A 21,585-nucleotide genomic window follows, 5' to 3' on the forward strand; every position below is an offset into this window, starting at 1 on the left:
AATGCTCGTTTAGAAACAGTAGAACGCTTTCATACTTGTCTCAGTTTACCCATATCCTAACCTCATCCCCAGGCTCAGTTTACCCATATCCTAACCTCATCCCCAGGCTCAGTTTACCCATATCCTAACCTCATCCCCAGGCTCAGTTTACCCATATCCTAACCTCATCCCCAGGCTCAGTTTACCCATATCCTAACCTCATCCCCAGGCTCAGTTTACCCATATCCTAACCTCATCCCCAGGCTCAGTTTAACCATATCCTAACCTCATCCCCAGGCTCAGTTTACCCATATCCTCACCTCATCCCCAGGCTCAGTTGTTTGCTACTGCAGAGCTGGCTGGGGACGGGATTACCAATATCCAAATGTTAGCAGCTGACTACAAAGAGTAGACAATCAGTACGTTAACCACATCCTTTCACACCATTTATAATGAATAGAATATATAGACTTTCTAAATGGTGTACAGATCTTTAGTGATGACCGTAATAGCTTGTCTGCTCTGTGTTGTCCTGCAGAGGGTAGTGGTGAAGCATGGTCAGAACTCCAGGGAGTCATGTCTGTTCTGGAAGGTTCCATCAACACCAGGAGGGCCTGGGCTGCCTCTCACACTGCCCGTGGCCGGGACGGACCGACGGAACACCTCACAGCCGCCAGGGACAGCTGGGTACAAGTCACACAGGTGAGACACGATCACAATCTCAGGTGATAAGGAATGATGTGACATCATTTTTTATTACCATGTAACAAGCTAGTTGGAATAACGCTTTATCAACGGGAACTATATTTAAACTTGTAACTTTATTTTTACACACTAACAGGATATTTTCGAAACACAGGCTACAGTGCTGTTAACTACCAGTTGAGTGACCTATGTAGGCTAATTACCACGTGGGCCTCAAAACCTAATTACCCTGGAATCATGCCTAACTAATTAACTTATGTGTGACCTCAAACTTCTCCTCAGGTCTTAGAGGAGATGGAGAGAGAGTTTGGGATCTCATACCCGTCTGGTCTGCCCCCTGAGGAGCGTCAGCAATACCAGAAGGACATCCTGGCACTTCACCAGCGGAACTGTGACCTGCGCAGCAGCCTGCAAAGCAGACAGGAAGAACTGGAGGGGGCAAAGGTCACGGTGGGAGACATAGAGGTTGAGAGGAACAGTCTACATGAGAGGGTAGGTGGAAGTGCAACAGGCTACATCTCAGTAATCCTAGATCTAAAAGGATTTGTGTAATCAATTTAGTGAAAACTCCACAAACTAGCCAATCAGAGAGCTAGGGAGAGCTATGACCTTACTGTATCTTTCTGATCTTGCATCATAATGCTTTGGTTGAAACCACAATGGTCAAACTATGTCTGTCTGCTGGCGAATGGCTAAACTCTCTCTGTCTATGGGTCTGGTGCCAGTTACTGGGTCTCCATAAGGCGTGGCGATCAGGCAGCCTCTCTCCTCCCTACAGCTCCTCAGGGAGCTCCAGTGGTGTGGTTCTGAGTCCTGGCTGGGCCTCCCCTGGTTCCCCTGGTTCCCCTTCATTCCTTGGCTCTCCTCCCTTCCCCGGGTCACCTCTGTTCCTCAGGAGACCCATCGCCATGGGGATCTTCCCGGCCCTCTCAACTGGGGGGGACATATCCTCCTTGGCCTCTCCATCACCCTCCCCCTGGCCTGGGAGTGTTCCACAAGGCAGCCCCTGTTGTAGCCCCAGCCCCAGCGTCAGCCTGGAGGGTGAGACAGACAGACTACAGAGGTACGTACAACTGAGAGGGTTAAATTACAACATGGAATAGATCCCAGATCTGCTGGTGTGGGTCAGTGTTTCCCAAGTGGTGTGTTGTGTGGTGTGTTGTGTGTTGTGTGGTGTGTGGTGTGTGGTGTGTGTTGTGTTGTGTGTGGTGTGTGTTGTGTTGTGTGGTGTGTTGTGTGTTGTGTGTTGTGTGTTGTGGTGTGGTGTATGTTGTGTGGTGTGTGTTGAGTGGTGTGGTGTGTGTTGTGTGGTGTGTGTTGTGTGGTGTGTGGTGTGTGTTGTGTGGTGTGTTGTGTGTTGTGTGTTGTGTGGTGTGTTGTGTGGTGTGGTGTGTGTTGTGTGGTGTGTGTTGTGTGGTGTGTGGTGTGTGTTGTGTTGTGTGGTGTGTTGTGTGTTGTGTGGTGTGTTGTGTGGTGTGTTGTGTGGTGTGTGTTGTGTGGTGTGTGGTGTGTGGTGTGTGGTGTGTTTTGTGTGGTGTGTGTTGTGTTGTGTGGTGTGTTGTGTGTTGTGTGGTGTGTGGCGTGTGTTGTGTGGTGTGTGGTGTGTGTGTGGTGTGTTGTGTGTTGTGTGGTGTGTGGTGTGTGGTGTGTGGTGTGTGTTGTGTGGTGTGTGGTGTGTTGTGTGGTGTGTGTTGTGTGGTGTGTGTTGTGGTGTGTGGTGTGTGGTGTGTGTTGTGTGGTGTGTGGTGTGGTGTGTGTTGTGTGGTGTGGTGTGTGTTGTGTGGTGTGTGGTGTGTGTTGTGTGGTGTGTGGTGTGTGGTGTGTGTTGTGTGGTGTGGTGTGTGTTGTGTGGTGTGTGTTGTGTGTTGTGTTGTGTGGTGTGGTGTGTGTTGTGTGGTGTGGTGTGTGCTGTGTGGTGTGTTGTGTGTTGTGTGGTGTGTGTTGTGTGGTGTGTTGTGTGTCGTGGCCCTGACCTCCCTCGCTAACCCCCACAGGTGTATAGAAAGGCTGAAGGCCCGGAACGAGCGTCTAACTGCAGCTCTGGACAGGAGAAAGGGAGAGTCTGAGCAGATCAGTATGACGCTCAGCAGACACGAAGCTGACAGCACAGCCCTGCAGATGGCTCTCCAATACTGGTACAGACACACACATGGCTATATACAGGGAGTGGAAAATAACATGGCTATATACAGGAGGTAGACAATAACATGGCCATATACAGGAGGTAGACAATACATGGCTATATACAGGGAGTAGACAATAATATGTCTATATACAGGGAGTAGAAAATAACATGGCTTCATACATGGAGTGGAACATAACATGGCTATATACAGGGAGTGGAAAATAACATGGCTATATACAGGAAGTAGAACATAACATGGCTATATACAGGGAGTAGAAAATAACATGGCTATATACAGTAAGTAGAACATAACATGGCTATATACAGGAAGTAGAACATAACATGGCTATATACAGGGAGTGAAAAATAACATGGCTATATACAGGGAGTGGAAAATAACATGGCTATATACAGGAAGTAGAACATAACATGGCTATATACAGGAAGTAGAACATAACATGGCTATATACAGGGAGTATAAAATAACATGGCTATATACAGAGGGTATAAAATAACATGGCTATATAATGGAGTGGAAAATAACATGGCTATATACAGGGAGTAGAACATAACATGGCTATATACAGGGAGTGGAACATAACATGGCTATATACAGGGAGTAGAAAATAACATGGCTATATACAGGAAGTAGAACATAACATGGATATATACAGGGAGTAGAACATAACATGGCTATATACAGGGAGTAGAACATAACATGGCTATATACAGGAAGTAGAACATAACATGGCTATATAATGGGAGTGGAAAATAACATGGCTATATACAGGGAGTAGAAAATAACATGGCTATATACAGGAAGTAGAACATAACATGGCTATATACAGGAAGTAGAACATAACATGGCTATATACAGGAAGTAGAACATAACATGGCTATATACAGGAAGTAGACAATAACATGGCTATATACAGGGAGTGGAAAATAACATGGCTATATACAGGGAGTAGAACATAACATGGCTATATACAGGAAGTAGAACATAACATGGCTATATACAGGAAGTAGACAATAACATGGCTATATACAGGAAGTTGACAATAACATGGCTATATACAGGGAGTAGACAATAACATGGCTATATACAGGAAGTAGACAATAACATGGCTATATACAGGGAGTAGACAATAACATGGCTATATACAGGGAGTAGACAATAACATGGCTATATACAGGAAGTAGAACGTAACATGGCTATATACAGGAAGTAGAAAATAACATGGCTATATACAGGAAGTAGAAATTAACATTGCTATATACAGGAAGCAGAAAAATCGAGTCCATGTGCAGGGTAGGGGATGTAATTTAGGTAGCTATGAACATGACTAGGCAACAAGATAGTTAATAAACAGTAGCAGCAGTGTATGTGGTGAGGGTGAAAGTGTGTGTGAGTGTATGTATGTGTGAGTGTGTGTGTGTGTGTGTGTGAGTGTGTGTGTGTGTGTGTGTGTGTGTGTGTGTGTGTGTGTGTGTGTGTGTGTGTGTGTGTGTGTGTGTGTGTGTGTGTGTGTGTGTGTGTGTGTGTGTGTGTGTGTGTGTGTGTGTGTGTGTGTGTGTGGTGTCAGTATACATGCGTGTACGTGTTAAGTGTGTGCAGGCGTTTGTAGTCTGTATGTGTTTGTTGAGGTGTCAGCGTAAGTATGTGTGAGTGGGTGGGTAGAGTCCAGTGGGTGGGTAGAGTCCAGTGTGTGGGTAGAGTCCAGTATGTTTCAGTGTGTGGGTAGAGTCCAGTATGTGGGTAGAGTCCAGTATGTGACAGTGTGTGGGTAGAGTCCAGTGGGTGTATATAGAGTCAGTGCAAGAGAGTCCTGGTAGCCAATAGATTAGCTATTTAGCAGTCTTGTTTTGCAGTCTTATGGCTTGGGGGTAGAAGCTGTTCAGGGTCCTGTTGGTTCCTGGTAGCTCTTGCCGTGCGGTAGCAGAGAGAACAGTCTATGACTAGGGTGGCTGAAGTCTTTGACAATTTTTGGGGCCTTCCTCTGACACCGCCTAGTAAAGAGGTACTGGATGTCAGGGAGCTCGTCCCCAGTGATGTACTGGGCCGTACGCACTACCCTCTGTAGCGCCTTGCAGTTGTCGTACCAAGTGGGTATGCAGCTCGTCAAGATGTTCTCATTGGTGCAGCTGTCCATGTTTTTGAGGATCTGAGGACCCATGACAAATCTTCTCAGCCCCCTGAGGGGGAAGAGGCGTTGTCGTGCCCTCTTCACAACTGTGTGGACCATGTTCATGTCTCAGTGATGTGGACACACAGAGGAACTCGAATCTGTAAGACCTGCTCCACCACAGCACCATCGATGTCGCTCGCCCCTTACGTTTTCTGTAGTCCACCATCAGCTCCTTTGTCTTTCTGACGTTGAGGAAGAGGTTGTTGTCCTGGCAGCGCAGTTCCAGGTCTCTGACCTCCTCCCTATTGGCTGCCTCTTCGTCATCGGTGATCAGTCCTACCGTCGGTCGTGTCGTCAGCGAACTTGATGATGGTGTTTGGAGTCGTAGCACTTAATCTCGTCCACCAGCCGGCTCTTTCTCTATCGAACACATGTGGTAGCAATTGAGCCTGGGGATGAGGTTATGTAGCACTGTGATGACCTACATTAGTGTGTTAAATGTACATACATTCCGTGGTGACACCTGTTCCTCTATGACCTTGTGCTCTGCGAGTGTTGTGCTGCTGCTATATATACTGATGAAACGTTTTCCCTGTTTGATCGACAGCGAGGAGTGTGAGGAGGCCTACAGTGAGTTACTGTCTGTGTACGAGGGCAGGAGACAGCAGGTCATACCACACTGGAGACACATAGCAGGTGGCTAACACACACACACACACACACACACACACACACACACACACACACACACACACACACACACACACACACACACACACACACACACACACACACACACACACACACACACACACACACACACACACACACACACACACACACACACACACACACTCACTCATAGCAGTTAATTCCTCTTCCCAGGCCCGGTCATGGAGAGTCAGCAGCCCAGCAGTCCCAGGCCGTCCCTAAGGAGTATAAGAACTGAGGAGTTGTCAACCTCCTTCTCAACACCAGGGGGTGCTGTTGAGACAGAAACACACATCCAGACCAGGTTCCATCTTTATTATCCAGCCAGGTCTGTCTGTGGCAGATGAAATAGCATCTTCTGACTATAGTAGAAAAACTGTTATTGTCCACAACATGTGAACATCCCCCTTTGGCTTCATGCAATAACATTGACAAACATTTAAAACTGAAACAACATCAAAACATTGTCTGATAAAACACAACCTACTCTCACCACAGGGGGTCCGAGGTAGAGGGGTGCGAGGCGGACATTCGGGAGCGTATTGAGCGGTTGAAGCAGGACAGGGCAGCAGTGTGTGTCCCTAAGCCAGGGCCTGGGGGAGAGGGGAATCTCAGCCCAGATACAGGCACCCTGGCTGGGCTTAGAGGGAGCCGCGGAGGACAGGGGGGCCAGGACACCTCCAACCCCCAGAGCACCAATAGAGAGAAGGCTGTTCTGCTCTATGACCTGGTCACTGTCAGAGTGGGTGATATATATTGTACTATACACTCTACTGTACTGTTTTGGTTTTACATTCAATTCATGAAATATGAATCTGAATACTAGAATTATAGCCATACTATTTCTGTCTTTGATTATCCAACAGTATAACTATAACTTTGGTATATACATGGTGTGTATAGTTTTGACCAAAGAGAGATACAATGACTGTCTTTTTTGTTTTACAATAAGCAACTACACAGTAGTAGACTGTAAGATCCAGAGATGAAGATATCAACATAATAATCATAGTGTAATGAGCATAGCCCAGAAGCATGGTGTGGAATCACAATAATCATTTCAAAAGAATAATTAAATTCAGAGGGCTGCTAAATTCATCCTCATTTGCATATAGCCAGGAGAGGCCAAACTATTTATAGAGGTAGATATTTCCAGACAGATATTTCCAAACAGATATTTCCAGACAGATATTTCTGGATGGACCAATTGAGTCTATATTAGTGCTTGTCTTAACACTTTTGTTTATGCTGTGAGCCCTTTGGAAGCTTTCTCTGATGCACAAAAAAACAAAACCATTATTTATAGCCTCGACCCACTTTTTTTTTGTCTCGACCCAAAAGGAATAATTTACTAACGACTAGTGTGTTCTTCAGGAAATGTCTGAGCTTGACTATGGGGTTATGTCTTATCTTTGTGAACCGCTTTATCTCAGTTGGTAGAGTGTGACGCTTGCATTGTCACCATAGTGGGTTCTATTCCTGGGACCACCCATAGGTAAAACATGTATGACTGACTGACTGTAAGACAAGACGCTTTGGATAAAAGCGTCTGCTGAAAGGGAATACATTATTATATAATCTATTATACAGGAGGAGATGTCGGAGCTGAGAGGTTTAATCCGTCTGACGGAGAAGGAGCGGAGGTGTTTGGACTGGAGTCTAATGGCCCAGAAGGCCCAGGATGCAGCTGGAGCCCTGATCTCTGAGAGCCTCGCTGAGGAGATACAGGACAGGAGGACAGAACAGCAGGTAACAACCCTAACCTATCCCTAACCTTAACTTGAACCTAACCTAACCATCTGAGAGCCTCGCTGAGGAGATAGAGGACAGGAGGACAGAACAGCAGGTAACAACCCTAACCTATCCCTAACCTTAACTTAACCTTAACCTAACCACCTGAGAGCCTCACTGAGGAGATAGAGGACAGGACAGAACAGCAGGTAACAACCCTAACCTATCCCTAACCTTAACTTGAACCTAACCTAACCATCTGAGAGCCTCGCTGAGGAGATAGAGGACAGGAGGACAGAACAGCAGGTAACAACCCTAACCTATCCCTAACCTTAACTTAACCTTAACCTAACCACCTGAGAGCCTCACTGAGGAGATAGAGGACAGGACAGAACAGCAGGTAACAACCCTAACCTATCCCTAACCTTAACTTGAACCTAACCTAACCATCTGAGAGCCTCGCTGAGGAGATAGAGGACAGGAGGACAGAACAGCAGGTAACAACCCTAACCTATCCCTAACCTTAACTTGAAACTAACCTAACCACCTGAGAGCCTCACTGAGGAGATAGAGGACAGGACGGAACAGCAGGTAGCAGGACATCACAATCTGATCTGATTCTTCTGATCAATGACCAGTCATCTTTTACTTGCATATGTTTCCTCCTACTTTGAAGGGGTAGGAAGAGTAGGTGCTTGAGTCTCTAGACGATCCTATCCACCAATCAGGGCTGTGTATGTAAATATATTTCATGTTTTTTTTTTCAATAACTTTGGTGCTTTTTTCGCAAGTATGTGGTGAATTTTCAAATCTCTTAGTACAAAACTGCAAACTGGTAATACCAACCTGGTCTCAGAGCATTTTGTATTAATCTGTATGTACAGTACCTTGGGAAAGTATTCAGACCCTTAACTTTTTCCACATTTTGTTACGTTACAGCCTAATTCTGAAATTGATTAAATACAAAATTATCCTCAGCAATCTACACACAATACCCCATAATGACAAATTGAAAACAGGTTTTTAGAAATGTTTGTAAATGTATTAAAAACAAATAACAGAACTAACTTATTTACAAAGGTATTCAGATCCTTTGTTATGAGACTCTAAATTGAGCTCAGGTGCATCCTGTTTCCATTGATCATCCTTGAGATGTTTCTACAACTTGATTGGAGTCCACCTGTGGTAAATTCAATTGATTGGAAAGGCACACACCTGTCTATATGTCCCACAGTTGACAGTGCACGTCAGAGCAAAAACCATGTCATGAGGTCAAAGGCATTGTCCGTAGAGCTCTGAGACAGGATTGTGTCTGGGGGAAAGGTACCAAAACATTTCTGCAACATTGAAGGTTCCCAAGAACACAGTGGCCTCCATCATTCTTAAATGGAAGAAGTTTGGAACCACCAAGACTCTTCCTAGAGCTGGCCTCCCGGCCAAACTGAGCAATCAGAGGAGAAGGGCCTCAGACAAGAACCCGTTGGTCACTCTGACAGAGCTCTAGAGTTTCTCTGTGGAGATGGTAGAACCTTCCAGAAGGACAACCATCTCTGCAGCAATCCACCAATTAGGCATTTATGGTGAGTGGCTAGACTGAAGCCCCTCAGGAAAAAGCACATGACATCCCGCTTGGAGTTTTCCAAAAGGCACATAAAGGACTCTCAGACCATTTAGAAACAAGATTCTCTCATCTGATGAAACCAAGATTGAAGTCTTTGGCCTGAATGCCAAGCGTCACGTCTGGAGGAAGCCTGGTACCATTTTTCAGCGTCAGGGACTGGGAGACTAGTCAGGACCGAGGCAAAGATGAACAGAGCAAAGTACAGAGAGAGATCCTTGATTAATACAATTCGTATATGTTACGAATTTGTTAAATGTACAATATGTCACGAATTTGCGAAACAAATTCTAGCTAGGTGCTAACGTTAGCTAGGCTAGGGGTTAGGGTTAAGGTTAAGTTTTGGAGTTAGCTTAAAGGTTTAGGGGAAGGGTTAGCTAAAAGGGTTAGGGTTAGGGGAAGGGTTAGCTAACAGGGTTAAGGTTAGGGGAAGGTTAGCAAAAAGGGTTAAGGTTAGGGGAAGGGTTAGCTAACAGGGTTAATGTCAGGGGAAGGGTTAGGTAAAAGGGTTAAAGACCTATATCCATCCTACCCTGCCTTTCTAAAGTCTTCGAAAGCCATGTTAAACAGATCACTGACCATTTCTGACCAGAATCCCACCATACCTTCTCCGTTGTGCAATCCGGTTTTCGAGCTGGTCACGGGTGCACCTTAGCCACGCTCGAGGTACTAAACAATATCATAACCACCATTGATAAGACAGTACTGTGCAGCCGTCTTCATCGACCTGGCTAAGGCTTTCGACTCGGTCAATCACCGTATTCTTATCGGCAGACTCAACAGCCTTGGTTTCTCAAATGACTGCCTCACCTGGTTTACCAACCACTTCTCAGACATTGTTCAGTGTGTCAAATCGGAGGGCCTGTTGTCCGGACCTCTGGCAGTCTCTATGGGGGTACCACAGGGTTCAATTCTCGGGCTGACTATTTTCTCTATATATATCAACGATGTCGCTCTTGCTGCGGGTGATTCCCTGATACACCTCTACGTAGACGACACCATTCTGTATACATCTGGCCCTTCTTTGGACACTGTGTTAACTAGCCTCCAAACGAGCTTCAATGCCATACAACACTCCTTCCGTGGCCTCCAACTGCTCTTAAATGCTAGTAAAACCAGAGACATATTGTTTTACTGACTAAAACTACACACATCATTAATTATAACTTTATGATTCTAGTCAACTTCATACAATTATATGGCTTCAGGGTGAAGTATTATAATCATTAATTTAAACATATAAATTCCAACAACACTTATATTTCCCTCACTTTAAACATCAGCTATCTGAGCAGCTAACCGATCGCTGCAGCTGTACATAGCCTATCTGTAAATAGCCCAACCAACTACCTCATCCCCATGTTGTTTTTATTTACTTTTCTGCTCTTTTGCACACCAGTATTTCTACTTGCACAACACCATCTACTCATCTATCTCTCCAGTGTTCATTTGCTAAATTGTAATTACTTCACTACTATGGCCTATTTATTGCCTTAACTCCTCACGCCATTTGCACACACTGTATGTAGACTTTATTTTTTTTCTATTGTGTTATTGACTGTACGCTTGCTTATTCCATGTGTAACTCTGTGTTGTTGTTTGTGTTGCACTGCTTTGCTTTATCTTGGCCAGGTCGCAGTTGTAAATGAGAACTTGTTCTCAACTAGCCTACTTGGTTAAATAAAGGTTAAATAAAAAAGATTAAAATAAATAAAAGGGGAAGGGTTATCAAAAAGGGTTAAAGTTAGGGGAAGGGTTAGCTAACAGGGTTAATGTTAGGGGAAGGGTTAGCTAACAGGTCTAGGGTTAGCTAACAGGGTTACGGTTAGGGGAAGGGTTAGCTAACAGGGCTAGGGTTAGCTAACAGGGTTACGGTTAGGGGAAGGGTTAGCTAACAGGGTTACAGTTAGGGGAAGGGTTAGCTAACAGGGTTACAGTTAGGGGAAGGGTTAGCTAACAGGGTTACGGTTAGGGGAAGGGTTAGCTAACAGGATTACAGTTAGGGGAAGGGTTAGCTAACAGGGTTACGGTTAGGGGAAGGGTTAGCTAACAGGGTTACAGTTAGGGGAAGGGTTAGCTAACAGGGTTACGGTTAGGGGAAGGGTTAGCTAACAGGGTTACGGTTAGGGGAAGGGTTAGATAACAGGGTTAGGGTTATGCGCTCACACATCAACCCTGACCAACCACCCTACTTAAGTAACCATCTGTCTCATGTGACCATACTAAACAAAATATATCATACTAATTCCAGTCCCCTGGATTAACATGAAGTCTATGAGACCAGGCTGGATTATACTTGTAATGCAGCAAGTCTTATATTCAAAGCCTTTTATTGTGCATTCATTTTGTTTGGAGACATCTTTCACTACACAACCATTGATCCAAAACACAAGTTTACTGTAAAATATTATGAGAAAATATATGTAAATCACCAAAACACAACAATGATATCGTCTCAATTTAGTTGATATAACAACCAGTTAATCCAATAGGCAAGATACAGTGCGTGTCTCAAAATTGCCCTTTGAATTGAATATGCCACAGTGCTGTAAATTACAGCACTTTAGGCACTACCCGTCAACATTGACTGAAAATCCAATTTCCATCATCTCTATGCCGTGTGTGATCCAAGTATGGGATACTCGAAGACGTCTTTCCCAATCATTAATGCAAAAAGTAAATGTACTGTTCCCATATCATTACAACATAGATGTACTGTAATCAAATGAAATTTAATGAAAGAAAAGAAACATAACATTTAGCAGGCACTGATTTGCATCAAGCTTGTCTTGTGCCTTTGGCCGTAGGTTCTCATCGATATCGCAGTACATGTCCTCATTGTTCACGCGGCTGGGGGAAAAAACCTTTCGGCATGGCGAATCCAAGCTTGACATTGGTCTGAATTGATGTCATCATCGCGTGCCTCATCAATGGCCAGAAGGAGGGTGGCTCATTGGGGATGGAAAACATGATCCTTTCACATCTATAGTAATCCTATATTTATATTTTACCATGTTGTATTGTACTTGTATATTGTCGTGGACCTGTCTGGCTCAATTAGTAAGAGCATAGCAGTATAAACGCCAAAGTTGTGGGTTCGATTCCCACTGGGGTCAATTAGGAAAATGTTATCACTTTGGATAAAGTGTGACGTCTGCTATGTAAATTACATATATTATGGCGTTACAGTACAGTATTGGCCAATGCAATTTTAGTAAAGCGGTGTGAAACCCTTTATCAATAAGACCCCAGCAACTTCATGTTGGAACCATGTTTACTCTACAGGCCATTTGTAACATACAGTGCGTCTCATCTCTTGTCAATATCATAATAATACATTACAGTATATATCATACTTAATATCTTTATACTTTACAAACATACATTTTCATTATGTAGTGTCACGACTTCCGCCGAAGTTGGTCCCTCTCCTTGTTCGGGCGGCGTTCGGTGGTCGGCGTTAGACGTCACCGGTTTTCTAGTCACCACCGATCCACGTTTCATTTTCGATTTCTTTTGTCTTCATTATACACACCTGGTTTCCATTCCAATATCATTGTTCCCTATTAAACCCTCTGGTTTTCCCACTTGGTTTTGTGCGTGTTTGTTATTGTCAAATTGTCTTGTTTTGTGACCTGGATTATTTGTCTCCTTCGTGGAATATTGTTTTTGAGTAAAGTTACAGTTATTACTCATCTCTGTGTGCTGCGCCTGACTCCGCCGTACCCGCATCACCTAGACGTTTGACATGTAGTTCTCAACCTGTAGTAGACAAACTAGTTTAAAATCTATAGGCTTAAATGAGTCATTAAGAGCAGTGGGATTAAGTCATAGTAAAATACATTTGAACAAATGACAAGACAATCATATAAAAAGTAATGTGAGCATTGCGAAAGGAAATTACTTTAAATAATTGCTCGATGTGTCTTGTAATGTGAACTGTGTAGTTCTAGATGAAACGTTGATAACGTTTGATAGAAAAGTAACTTGTGTTGTACTTAGTCAATTGAAAATATGCTTATAGTTTTGAAATAACTGCCTTTTTAATGATCTGATATGAGTTTTGTACTAAGAGTTGTGAAAATGTACCAACACCCACAGAATCAGACTGAGCGTTTCAAAAGGAGGCTCAGGGAAATACATTATAAAACATATATATTTTGAGTTTGGTTTCATGAAATAAACACAGTGATTTATTAGACATACAGAGATGATTTAAAATCTGAATTTCTCGTCTATCATCTTGAAAACCATGTATACTTAAGTGGAAATCGAACAATCCTCCGTCGTTAACACAACGGAAAGGTCAAATGCTTTATTATCTAAATGTTGAAAGTTTGTGGGTGACGGGAGACACAAAATGGTGCAGTTTGAGGTCATGTGGTGGAGAGTGATATAGGCGCTGGAGATGGTGGTGTGAGCAGGTGGGCCTGGGCAGGTGGGTCTGGGCAGGGTGATGCAGGTGCTGGAGATGGGGGTGTGAGCATGTGGGCCTGGGCAGGTGGGTCTGGGCAGGGTGATGCAGGTGCTGGAGATGGGGGTGTGAGCATGTGGGCCTGGGCAGGTGGGTCTGGGCAGGGTGATGCAGGTGCTGGAGATGGGGGTGTGAGCATGTGGGCCTGTGCAGGTGGGTCTGGGCAGGGTGATGCAGGCGCTGGAGATGGGGGTGTGAGCATGTGGGCCTGGGCAGGTGGGTCTGGGCAGGGTGATGCAGGTGCTGGAGATGGGGGTGTGAGCATGTGGGCCTGGGCAGGTGGGTCTGGGCAGGGTGATGCAGGCGCTGGAGATGGGGGTGTGAGCATGTGGGCCTGTGCAGGTGTGATGTTGTTGATGTTGGGGTACTTCTGTATGCTGTTCACGTGTATCTTTTCTATTGTTTCAACAACAAACAACGTACCAAGAAAGTAGAAATAATAGACGGGTAGCCTCTCTCTTCCTCCCTCCCTGTCTATCTATGTAACTGTCTGTCTGTCTACTGTAGAATCAATACATCTTACCAATGCTTTGCGTCTGTTGTGAAGCAGGTTCAAACCCTGCTCTGGGAATCCCCCCTTAATCGCATCCTTTAACTTTAACAGAAGTCATGAGTTCAATGACACAGGCCCAATGGGTTTCTGTCGCTGTTATTGTAGACGACCTACGGCACCATATTGCATCAGAGGGATATACAGCTTAGCACGCTAGGAGCTAACGAGGATCTAATTACCTGTCATCTATTTGCCTGTTGTGTGTTCCAGAGGACTTCTGAGAACGAGGATAAGCTAAGCAGCGATGGAGACATCCCTGGGCCTCAAAAGCGCACCATCCTTCGAGAGCTACAGGCTGTCCTGCAACGGTCAGAAACACTACAAAATATAAGGGAATATTTTCATATGGTTTCCAGGTTATGGGATAACATTTTAAGATGACACTACTTTGTAGTCAAGTGTGAAGGTCCAGAAATGTTCCAAACAATGTCAAAGAAACATTACCCAAATGGAATGTTCTCTAAGGGACATTCTCAGAACACTGAGGACAAATAGAACTCTGAGGAACACAATTCCCAGTGACGGGTTCAGGGATACAAACTAGCTGTGTCTCTCCACCATCTCACAACCTTCCCTGGAGGCCTATCTGTTTGTAGACATATAGTGTTGGTACTTTACATTGAATATAGAACGTAAAACGAAAAAAATATGTCCTTAATGGACTGTATCCTAAAGGCATGTTTATCATCATGGGGTACTAGCATTACTTGCATTGAGCATGTATCTTAAACAAAAGGTCTTCTGTAGTGTGTGTGTGTGTGTGTGTGTGTGTGTGTGTGTGTGTGTGTGTGTGTGTGTGTGTGTGTGTGTGTGTGTGTGTGTGTGTGTGTGTGTGTGTGTGTGTGTGTGTGTGTGTGTGTGTGTGTGTGTGTGTGTGTGTGTACGTGTTTAACTATTCTTGTGGGGACCAGAAGTCCCTACAAGAATAGTAAACGAACAAAAAGTTGACCAGCTGGGGACATTTTGTTAGTCCCCACAAGGTCAAATGCTATTTCTAGGGGGTTTAGGGTTAAGGTTAGAATTAGTGTTAGGGTTAGAATTAAGTTAAATATTAAGGTTAGGAGCTAGGGTTAGTTGTAGGGTTAGGGTTAGGAGCTAGGGTTAGGTTTAGGGTTAGGATAAAGTTTAGGTTTTTGGGTTAGGGTTAGGGTTAGGGTTAGGGTTAAGGTTAGGGTTAGGGTAAGAGTACGGGTTAGGATTAGGGTTAGGTTTAGGTTTAGGGTTAGGGGTTAGGGAAAATAGGATTTTGAATGGGACTGAATTGTATGTCCCCACAAGGTTAGCTGTACAAGACTGTGTGTGTGTGTGTGTGTGTGTGTGTGTGTGTGTGTGTGTGTGTGTGTGTGTGTGTGTGTGTGTGTGTGTGTGTGTGTGTGTGTGTGTGTGTGAGAGAAGGTGTGTGTGTATGTGTGTTTGTGTGTGTGTACTTACAAAGAGGTATTCAGCTGATCAGAATCACTTCAGCCCATACAGGCCATCTCTCAGGGCATCTGTTGCGGGGTGTTAGACAGTTGCTTAGGAACGCTATCAGGAGAAATGCAGACTGAGGATGTAAATTGTTACTGGCTGTCTGCTGGGGGCTTACCTGAGGTTATACCTTCCAGATTGGCACTGAGGGTCCTTGAAGTTGGGTGTGTGTGGAATGAGAGAGTGTTTTGTTGTGCCTCTGGCTTTGTTCAAATACTTAACAAATGCACCCTGCCTTACTTGCAGTAATGGGGCTGGGTCGTCATGTTGAGGGAAATGAAGTACCACATCCACTACGAAGCTTTGTGGAACAGTAAAGTCACCCCTGTGTTGTGGTCTCCCAGGGAGCAGGTGCTGAAGAGGAGAGTGTCGGCGGTGAGGGAGTCTCTGGACCTGGTTCTCTCCGACAGCGCCTCTCGCAGGAGAGACAACGATGAGCAGATGGCTCGGCTCGCACAAGCTCACAGGTAACCGGGAAACACACTTCCTACTTAATGACCACTTCCTGTCCGCTACTTACCTCTACGACTACTTCCAGTTTGCCCTCTATAGTATCTCTTTGACATACAGCGAGCGAGTGGGTGTGCAGGTGTCTTGCTGTATCTCTACACTAAAACACCTGATTCAGTTATTCAAGGTGTTGATGTGCAGCTGATACGTGGAGTCAGATGTTAGCTAGATTAGGGCTGGAGTTAAATCCGGTTTCGCTTGACTCTTGACAGCCATCTTTCTCTGTTTTTATAATGTCGTCTCCAGCTAGAGCATCCTGTAACTTTTAATTAGCTAATCAATTCACTCAATCAATAAACTTAGTGAGTGTCTCTGACAGCCACCTGTCTCTGTTTTGCAGCAAGGCCACAGGGTCGTACCGGAACACTCGCAGGAAGTACAGGGAGAAGCTGTGGAGGCTGGAGAGTCAGGTGTCAGCAATGTCAGATCGTCACATGACCCAGATCGGGGCCCTGAAGGCCACGCTGGAGGCCATGGAGTGCAGGAGGGAGGAGACTGTACTCTGACTGAGCTGAGGTCAGCTTCTGGGGACATTGGTCCTAACTTCTGTTACAGGGTCAGATATTATCCTCCAAAATGGTTAGGATGGGATTTGAGAGTTAGGATTCGCCTCGTACTACCATCCTGATCTCACGAGCTTACATAAAATATGTTTTACTACAGCTACTTTACTACAGCTTCTTTACTACACCTACTTTACTACATCTACTTTACTACAGCTACTTTACTACATCTACTTTACTACAGCTACTTTACTACACCTACTTTACTACACCTACTTTACTACAGCTACTTTCCTACAGCTACTTTACTACATCTACTTTACTACACCAACTTTACTACAGCTACTTTACTCTACCTACTTTACTACAGCTACTTTACTACAGCTACTTTACTACAGCTACTTTACTACATCTACTTTACTACAGCTACTTTACTACACCTACTTTACTACAGCTACTTTACTACAGCTACTTTACTACAGCTACTTTACTACAGCTACTTTACTACAGCTACTTTACTACAGCTACTTTACTACAGCTACTTTACTACAGCTACTTTACTACAGCTACTTTACTACACCTACTTTACTACAGCTACTTTACTACAGCTACTTTACTCCATCTACTTTACTACAGCTACTTTACTACAACTACTTTACTACAGCTACTTTACTACAACTACTTTACTACAGCTACTTTACTCTACCTACTTTACTACAGCTACTTTACTACATCTACTTTACTACAGCTACTTTACTCTACCTACTTTACTACAGCTACTTTACTACACCTACTTTACTACATCTACTTTACTACAGCTACTTTACTAAGCTACTTTATTACAGCTACTTTACTACATCTACTTTACTACAGCTACTTTACTAAGCTACTTTACTACATCTACTTTACTACAGCTACTTTACTAAGCTACTTTATTACACCTACTTTACTACATCTACTTTACTACAGCTACTTTACTAAGCTACTTTATTACAGCTACTTTACTACACCTACTTTACTACAGCTACTTTACTACAGCTACTTTACTACAGCTACTTTACTAAGCTACTTTACTACAGCTACTTTACTACAACTACTTTACTACAGCTACTTTACTCTACCTACTTTACTACAGCTACTTTACTAATCTACTTTACCACAGCTACTTTACTAAGCTACTTTACTACATCTACTTTACTAAGCTACTTTACTACAGCTACTTTACTAAGCTACTTTACTAATTTACTTTACTAAGCTACTTTACTAGAGCTACTTTACTAGAGCTACTTTACTAGAGCTACTTTACTAAACTACTTTACTAAGCTTGCGAAATCAGGATGGTAGTACGAAGCCAAGTAAGGATTGGACTGATGATCAAATAATCTGATCCTTGATCTGTGGTTAGAGGCAACTACTCTTGCCAGCCCTGCCTCCATTCTGGCCATAGAGAGACAATGTGTTATCTTCATTCAAGAAAATGGCAGCATTATCCACATGCTCAGACCCAGAGAGCTGTAAGCAGAAGCTCTGAGCCTGGTTAGGATTTGACCCTGAGGTCATGGGTTATTTTCCCACACAGCCTGACTCTATGAAACCTGGCCCTGCTCCTCTGATCTGACAGTGGAGAGGTGATGAGGTCTGATGTGTCCACGCTCAACGCTCACCGCTTGTCTTGTTTCTGGTGCTTTTTCACAACCTTTATCTCTCTCTTCACTCTTCTTTCTTCATCTCTCTCTTCCCTCTTCTTTCTTCATCTCATGCTCTCTCCCTCTAACATTTTCCCTTTCTCCCTCTCCTTTTCCCTCTCTTCATCTTTCTCCATCTTCTTGCCCCCCCCCTCCATCTCATTCACTATCTCCTTATCTCCTCTCCCCATCTCACTCTCCCGCCCTCTCTTCATTCATCTCCCTCTCTCCCCCTCTGCCCTGTCTGAGGCGGCCGACCAGCTGCAGCTGTGACCAGCGGTCAGGAGGTTAAGGCAAAGGTTGAGTGTCACACCCACCGGGTCACAGCGGTGCCTGGCTGTTGTGTCAACCTCTGAATGGAGGGTTCAGGGGGCCAGACTAGGAGGTGAGCCCCTGCTACCCTGACTCTTGCCTGAGGGGTCATCAGGGTGGGTCTGCTGCCCTGTTCCCCTCTCCCTGGGTCTCCCTGGGTCTCCCTGGGTCTCCCTGGATCTCCCTGGGTCTCCCTGGATCTAACTGGGTCTCCCTGGGTCTCCCTGGATCTCACTGGGTCTCCCTGGGTCTCCCTGGATCTCACTGGGTCTCCCTGGGTCTCCCTGGGTCTCCCTGGGTCTTAATGACCATTGTTATAATAATTGCTATTAGAACATAGTATACAATTATCATTCCATTTTGCTCTCTCTCTCTCTCTCTCTCTCTCTCTCTCTCTCTCTCTCTCTCTCTCTCTCTCTCTCTCTCTCTCTCTCTCTTTCTCTCTCCCCCTCTCTTTCTGTCTCTCTCTCTTGCGCCTCTCTCTCTCTCTCTCTCTCTCTCGCTCTCTCTCCCCCCTCTGTCTCTCTCTGTCTCGCCCTCTCTTTCTCTCTCTCTCTCTCTCTCTCCCACTCTCTCTCTCTCTCGCCCTCTCTCTCTGTCTCGCCCTCTCTCTCTGTCTCGCCCTCTCTCTCTGTCTCTCTCTCTCTCTCCCCGCTCTCTCTCTCTCTCTCCCGCTCTCTCGCCCTCTCTCTCTGTCTCCCTCTCTCGCTCTGTCTCCCTCGCTCCCCCCCCTCTGTCTCTGTCTCTCTCTGTCTCTCTCTGTCTCGTTCTCACTGCTGTGCGTTTGCCTCCTGCTCATCAAAGGGTCTCAGTCCAGGTTCTAACCTCTGGTTGACTCCGCTTTCCTGGCAAAAGATGAAAAGAGAAGGGGAAAAGAGAAGGGGGAAAGAGAAGGAGATATTGATGCACTCACACATGTCTATAGAGTTGTTACAGTAAACATCATGTGGAAAGAACCCTTGGGCTTATGTCATCATAGTAATGTGTGATTTCTCTACAGTCTCAGGATTCAGCTGCTGTATGATAGGGTCCAGCTGATGATCATGTATTGTCATCAACTGGAATGTGTTTCAAAATGACTGTTTTGAATTATTGAATGAACTTATCTCCTTGGTTTGGAATGAAATCATGCTACTGAAAGACATATTAAATCAATTTGAAAAAGTACAAGTTTAATATAATCCTGGTGTAATGATCTAATGCAGGAAATGTGGATATGAAGTGTGTTTGCTTTGCATATGGGGTATATCAAACATGTTCCACACCACCGCCATGTACACAAATGATCTGTGAACAGATTGAGGATAGGGAAACAGGGGATCTGTAGATGCCTGGGAACAAGTCCCCCTGCCATTATTACACAATGACAGAGGCTGTCAATCACACACAGAGGGCAATGACCCTAGGGTTGAAGGTCACCTCATTTACTCTCTGCATCCGTATCTCATTTAAATAAATTGTCCTGCTAAGCCGTATAAAGAGATCACCGGCTGTTCCCCGCTCCTTTATTTCTCAGGCTATCCCTCGTTCTCTCTCTCTCTCCCTGCACCCTCTCTGTTCTCCCCCTGTAACGTTACAATACCCTGACTAGTGATATGATGACACAGCCTGCCAGGGCAGAGCACTATAGAGGGGTCAGAGATTTTCTCTGACGTCAATTTAAAATGACCTATCACATCCTCTTTGTGCTCTCGCCCACGCGTGTAATGACACCCGACAATCCACATCGCCGACAGCCAAATGATCCCGTCATCCCTGAGCCCAGACAGATAGGGTGACCCAGGCAACTCCACAACACAACACAATCACACACACACGCGTCTGTTCAGAAACACAATGGCCGACCGTTATAATAGTCACAAATGGGTCTCGACACTTCCTTATCAGACACACAGGACTGGACACAGGGCAGCCTACAACAACAAGTTGCTTTTGTAGGGTGTAGTAGGATTTAGCCTACATTCAATGACCTAAAGGGCTTTATAACCAAATGTTTGTCCCTAATGGCACCCTATTCCCTATATAGTGCACTACTTTTGACAAGATCCATATGGCACTAAGTGGTGCACTATATGGGGAATAGGGTGGCATTTTGGATAGAGCCTAAGCCCTGATCATGTCGGGTCCCAGATAAGGCCATCACGGAGAGCAACCAACCTAATTAAGGTCATTTAGCGCTTCAGCCTCTCTGTAAAGAGGGGGATTATGGGACTAAGGTCTGGAGAGGTGAAGGCCATGGAGAGGAGTGGTTCCTGTCTGCTGGGCTGGCTGATAATCCAGTTAGTTTAACTCTGAGATGTCTTAGACCCGTTAGCCAGGGCCTCTGTCTGCCTGGCCTCAGCTAACCCGCTCTCCACTGTCTTGCCTTCCGCTCCATCCGTCCACAGTAACTACTGAACAACAGATTGGAAATGGAGATTTAACAGGAGATAGGAAATGGAGATGGACACCGGTGTCCAAACTGTCGTGTCTGCCTCAGGGTGTTATGGTAATGCTTAGTCTTAAAACGTTAAGCTTGTTAGAAGATGATGATTCAATGTTATTTTAAATAACGTGTTGGGACGTGTGTTTTCTTAACTGCAGACAGCAGCCTTCTGTTATGACGCTATTTAATGTGTTCAAATGTTTTTAACAAATATAGAACTGTGTAGATGGATGTAGATCAGTTTGATTTGTTATTTGTTGAACAAAATATTTTGTTGATTGGAAACACTGGTAATGTTTGACTTCTTTTAGTTATTCATTTTTTTTATTAGATTTCTTTTACCCACCTTTTTCTCCCCAATTTCGTGGTTTCCAATTGGTAGTTACAGTCTTGTCTCATCGCTGCAACTCCCCTACAGACTCAGGAGAGGCGAAGGTCGAGAGCCATGCGTCCTCTGAAACACAACCCAACCAAGCCGCACTGCTTCTTGACACAATGCCCACTTAACCCGGAAGCCAGCCGCACCATTGTGTTGGAGGAAACGCCATACACCTGGCGACCGTGTCAGCGTGCACTGCGCCCGGCCCGCCACAGGAGTCGCTAGAGCGCGATGGGACAAAGACATCCCTGCCGGCCAAACCCTCCCCTAACCCGGACG

General features: G+C 44.8%; 1 protein-coding gene across 1 annotated transcript in view; it reads left to right on the plus strand.

Moving 5' to 3' along the window:
* Positions 1 to 19,985, plus strand: part of ushbp1 (Usher syndrome 1C binding protein 1) — a gene marked incomplete in the record, with an annotated part of 24,035 nt that extends 4,050 nt beyond the window's left edge. The window contains 11 exon segments of the mRNA XM_055943741.1: positions 518 to 681; positions 967 to 1,176; positions 1,410 to 1,747; positions 2,679 to 2,819; positions 5,546 to 5,634; positions 5,824 to 5,953; positions 6,148 to 6,391; positions 7,240 to 7,398; positions 14,236 to 14,333; positions 15,837 to 15,959; positions 16,343 to 19,985. Coding sequence (XP_055799716.1) covers positions 518 to 681; positions 967 to 1,176; positions 1,410 to 1,747; positions 2,679 to 2,819; positions 5,546 to 5,634; positions 5,824 to 5,953; positions 6,148 to 6,391; positions 7,240 to 7,398; positions 14,236 to 14,333; positions 15,837 to 15,959; positions 16,343 to 16,508 — 1,862 coding nt within the window.
* Positions 19,986 to 21,585: the final 1,600 nt, after the last annotated feature.

This window comes from Salvelinus fontinalis, chromosome 14 (genome assembly GCF_029448725.1).
Source record: "Salvelinus fontinalis isolate EN_2023a chromosome 14, ASM2944872v1, whole genome shotgun sequence".
In the NCBI taxonomy this organism is placed as follows: Eukaryota; Metazoa; Chordata; class Actinopteri; order Salmoniformes; family Salmonidae; genus Salvelinus; species Salvelinus fontinalis.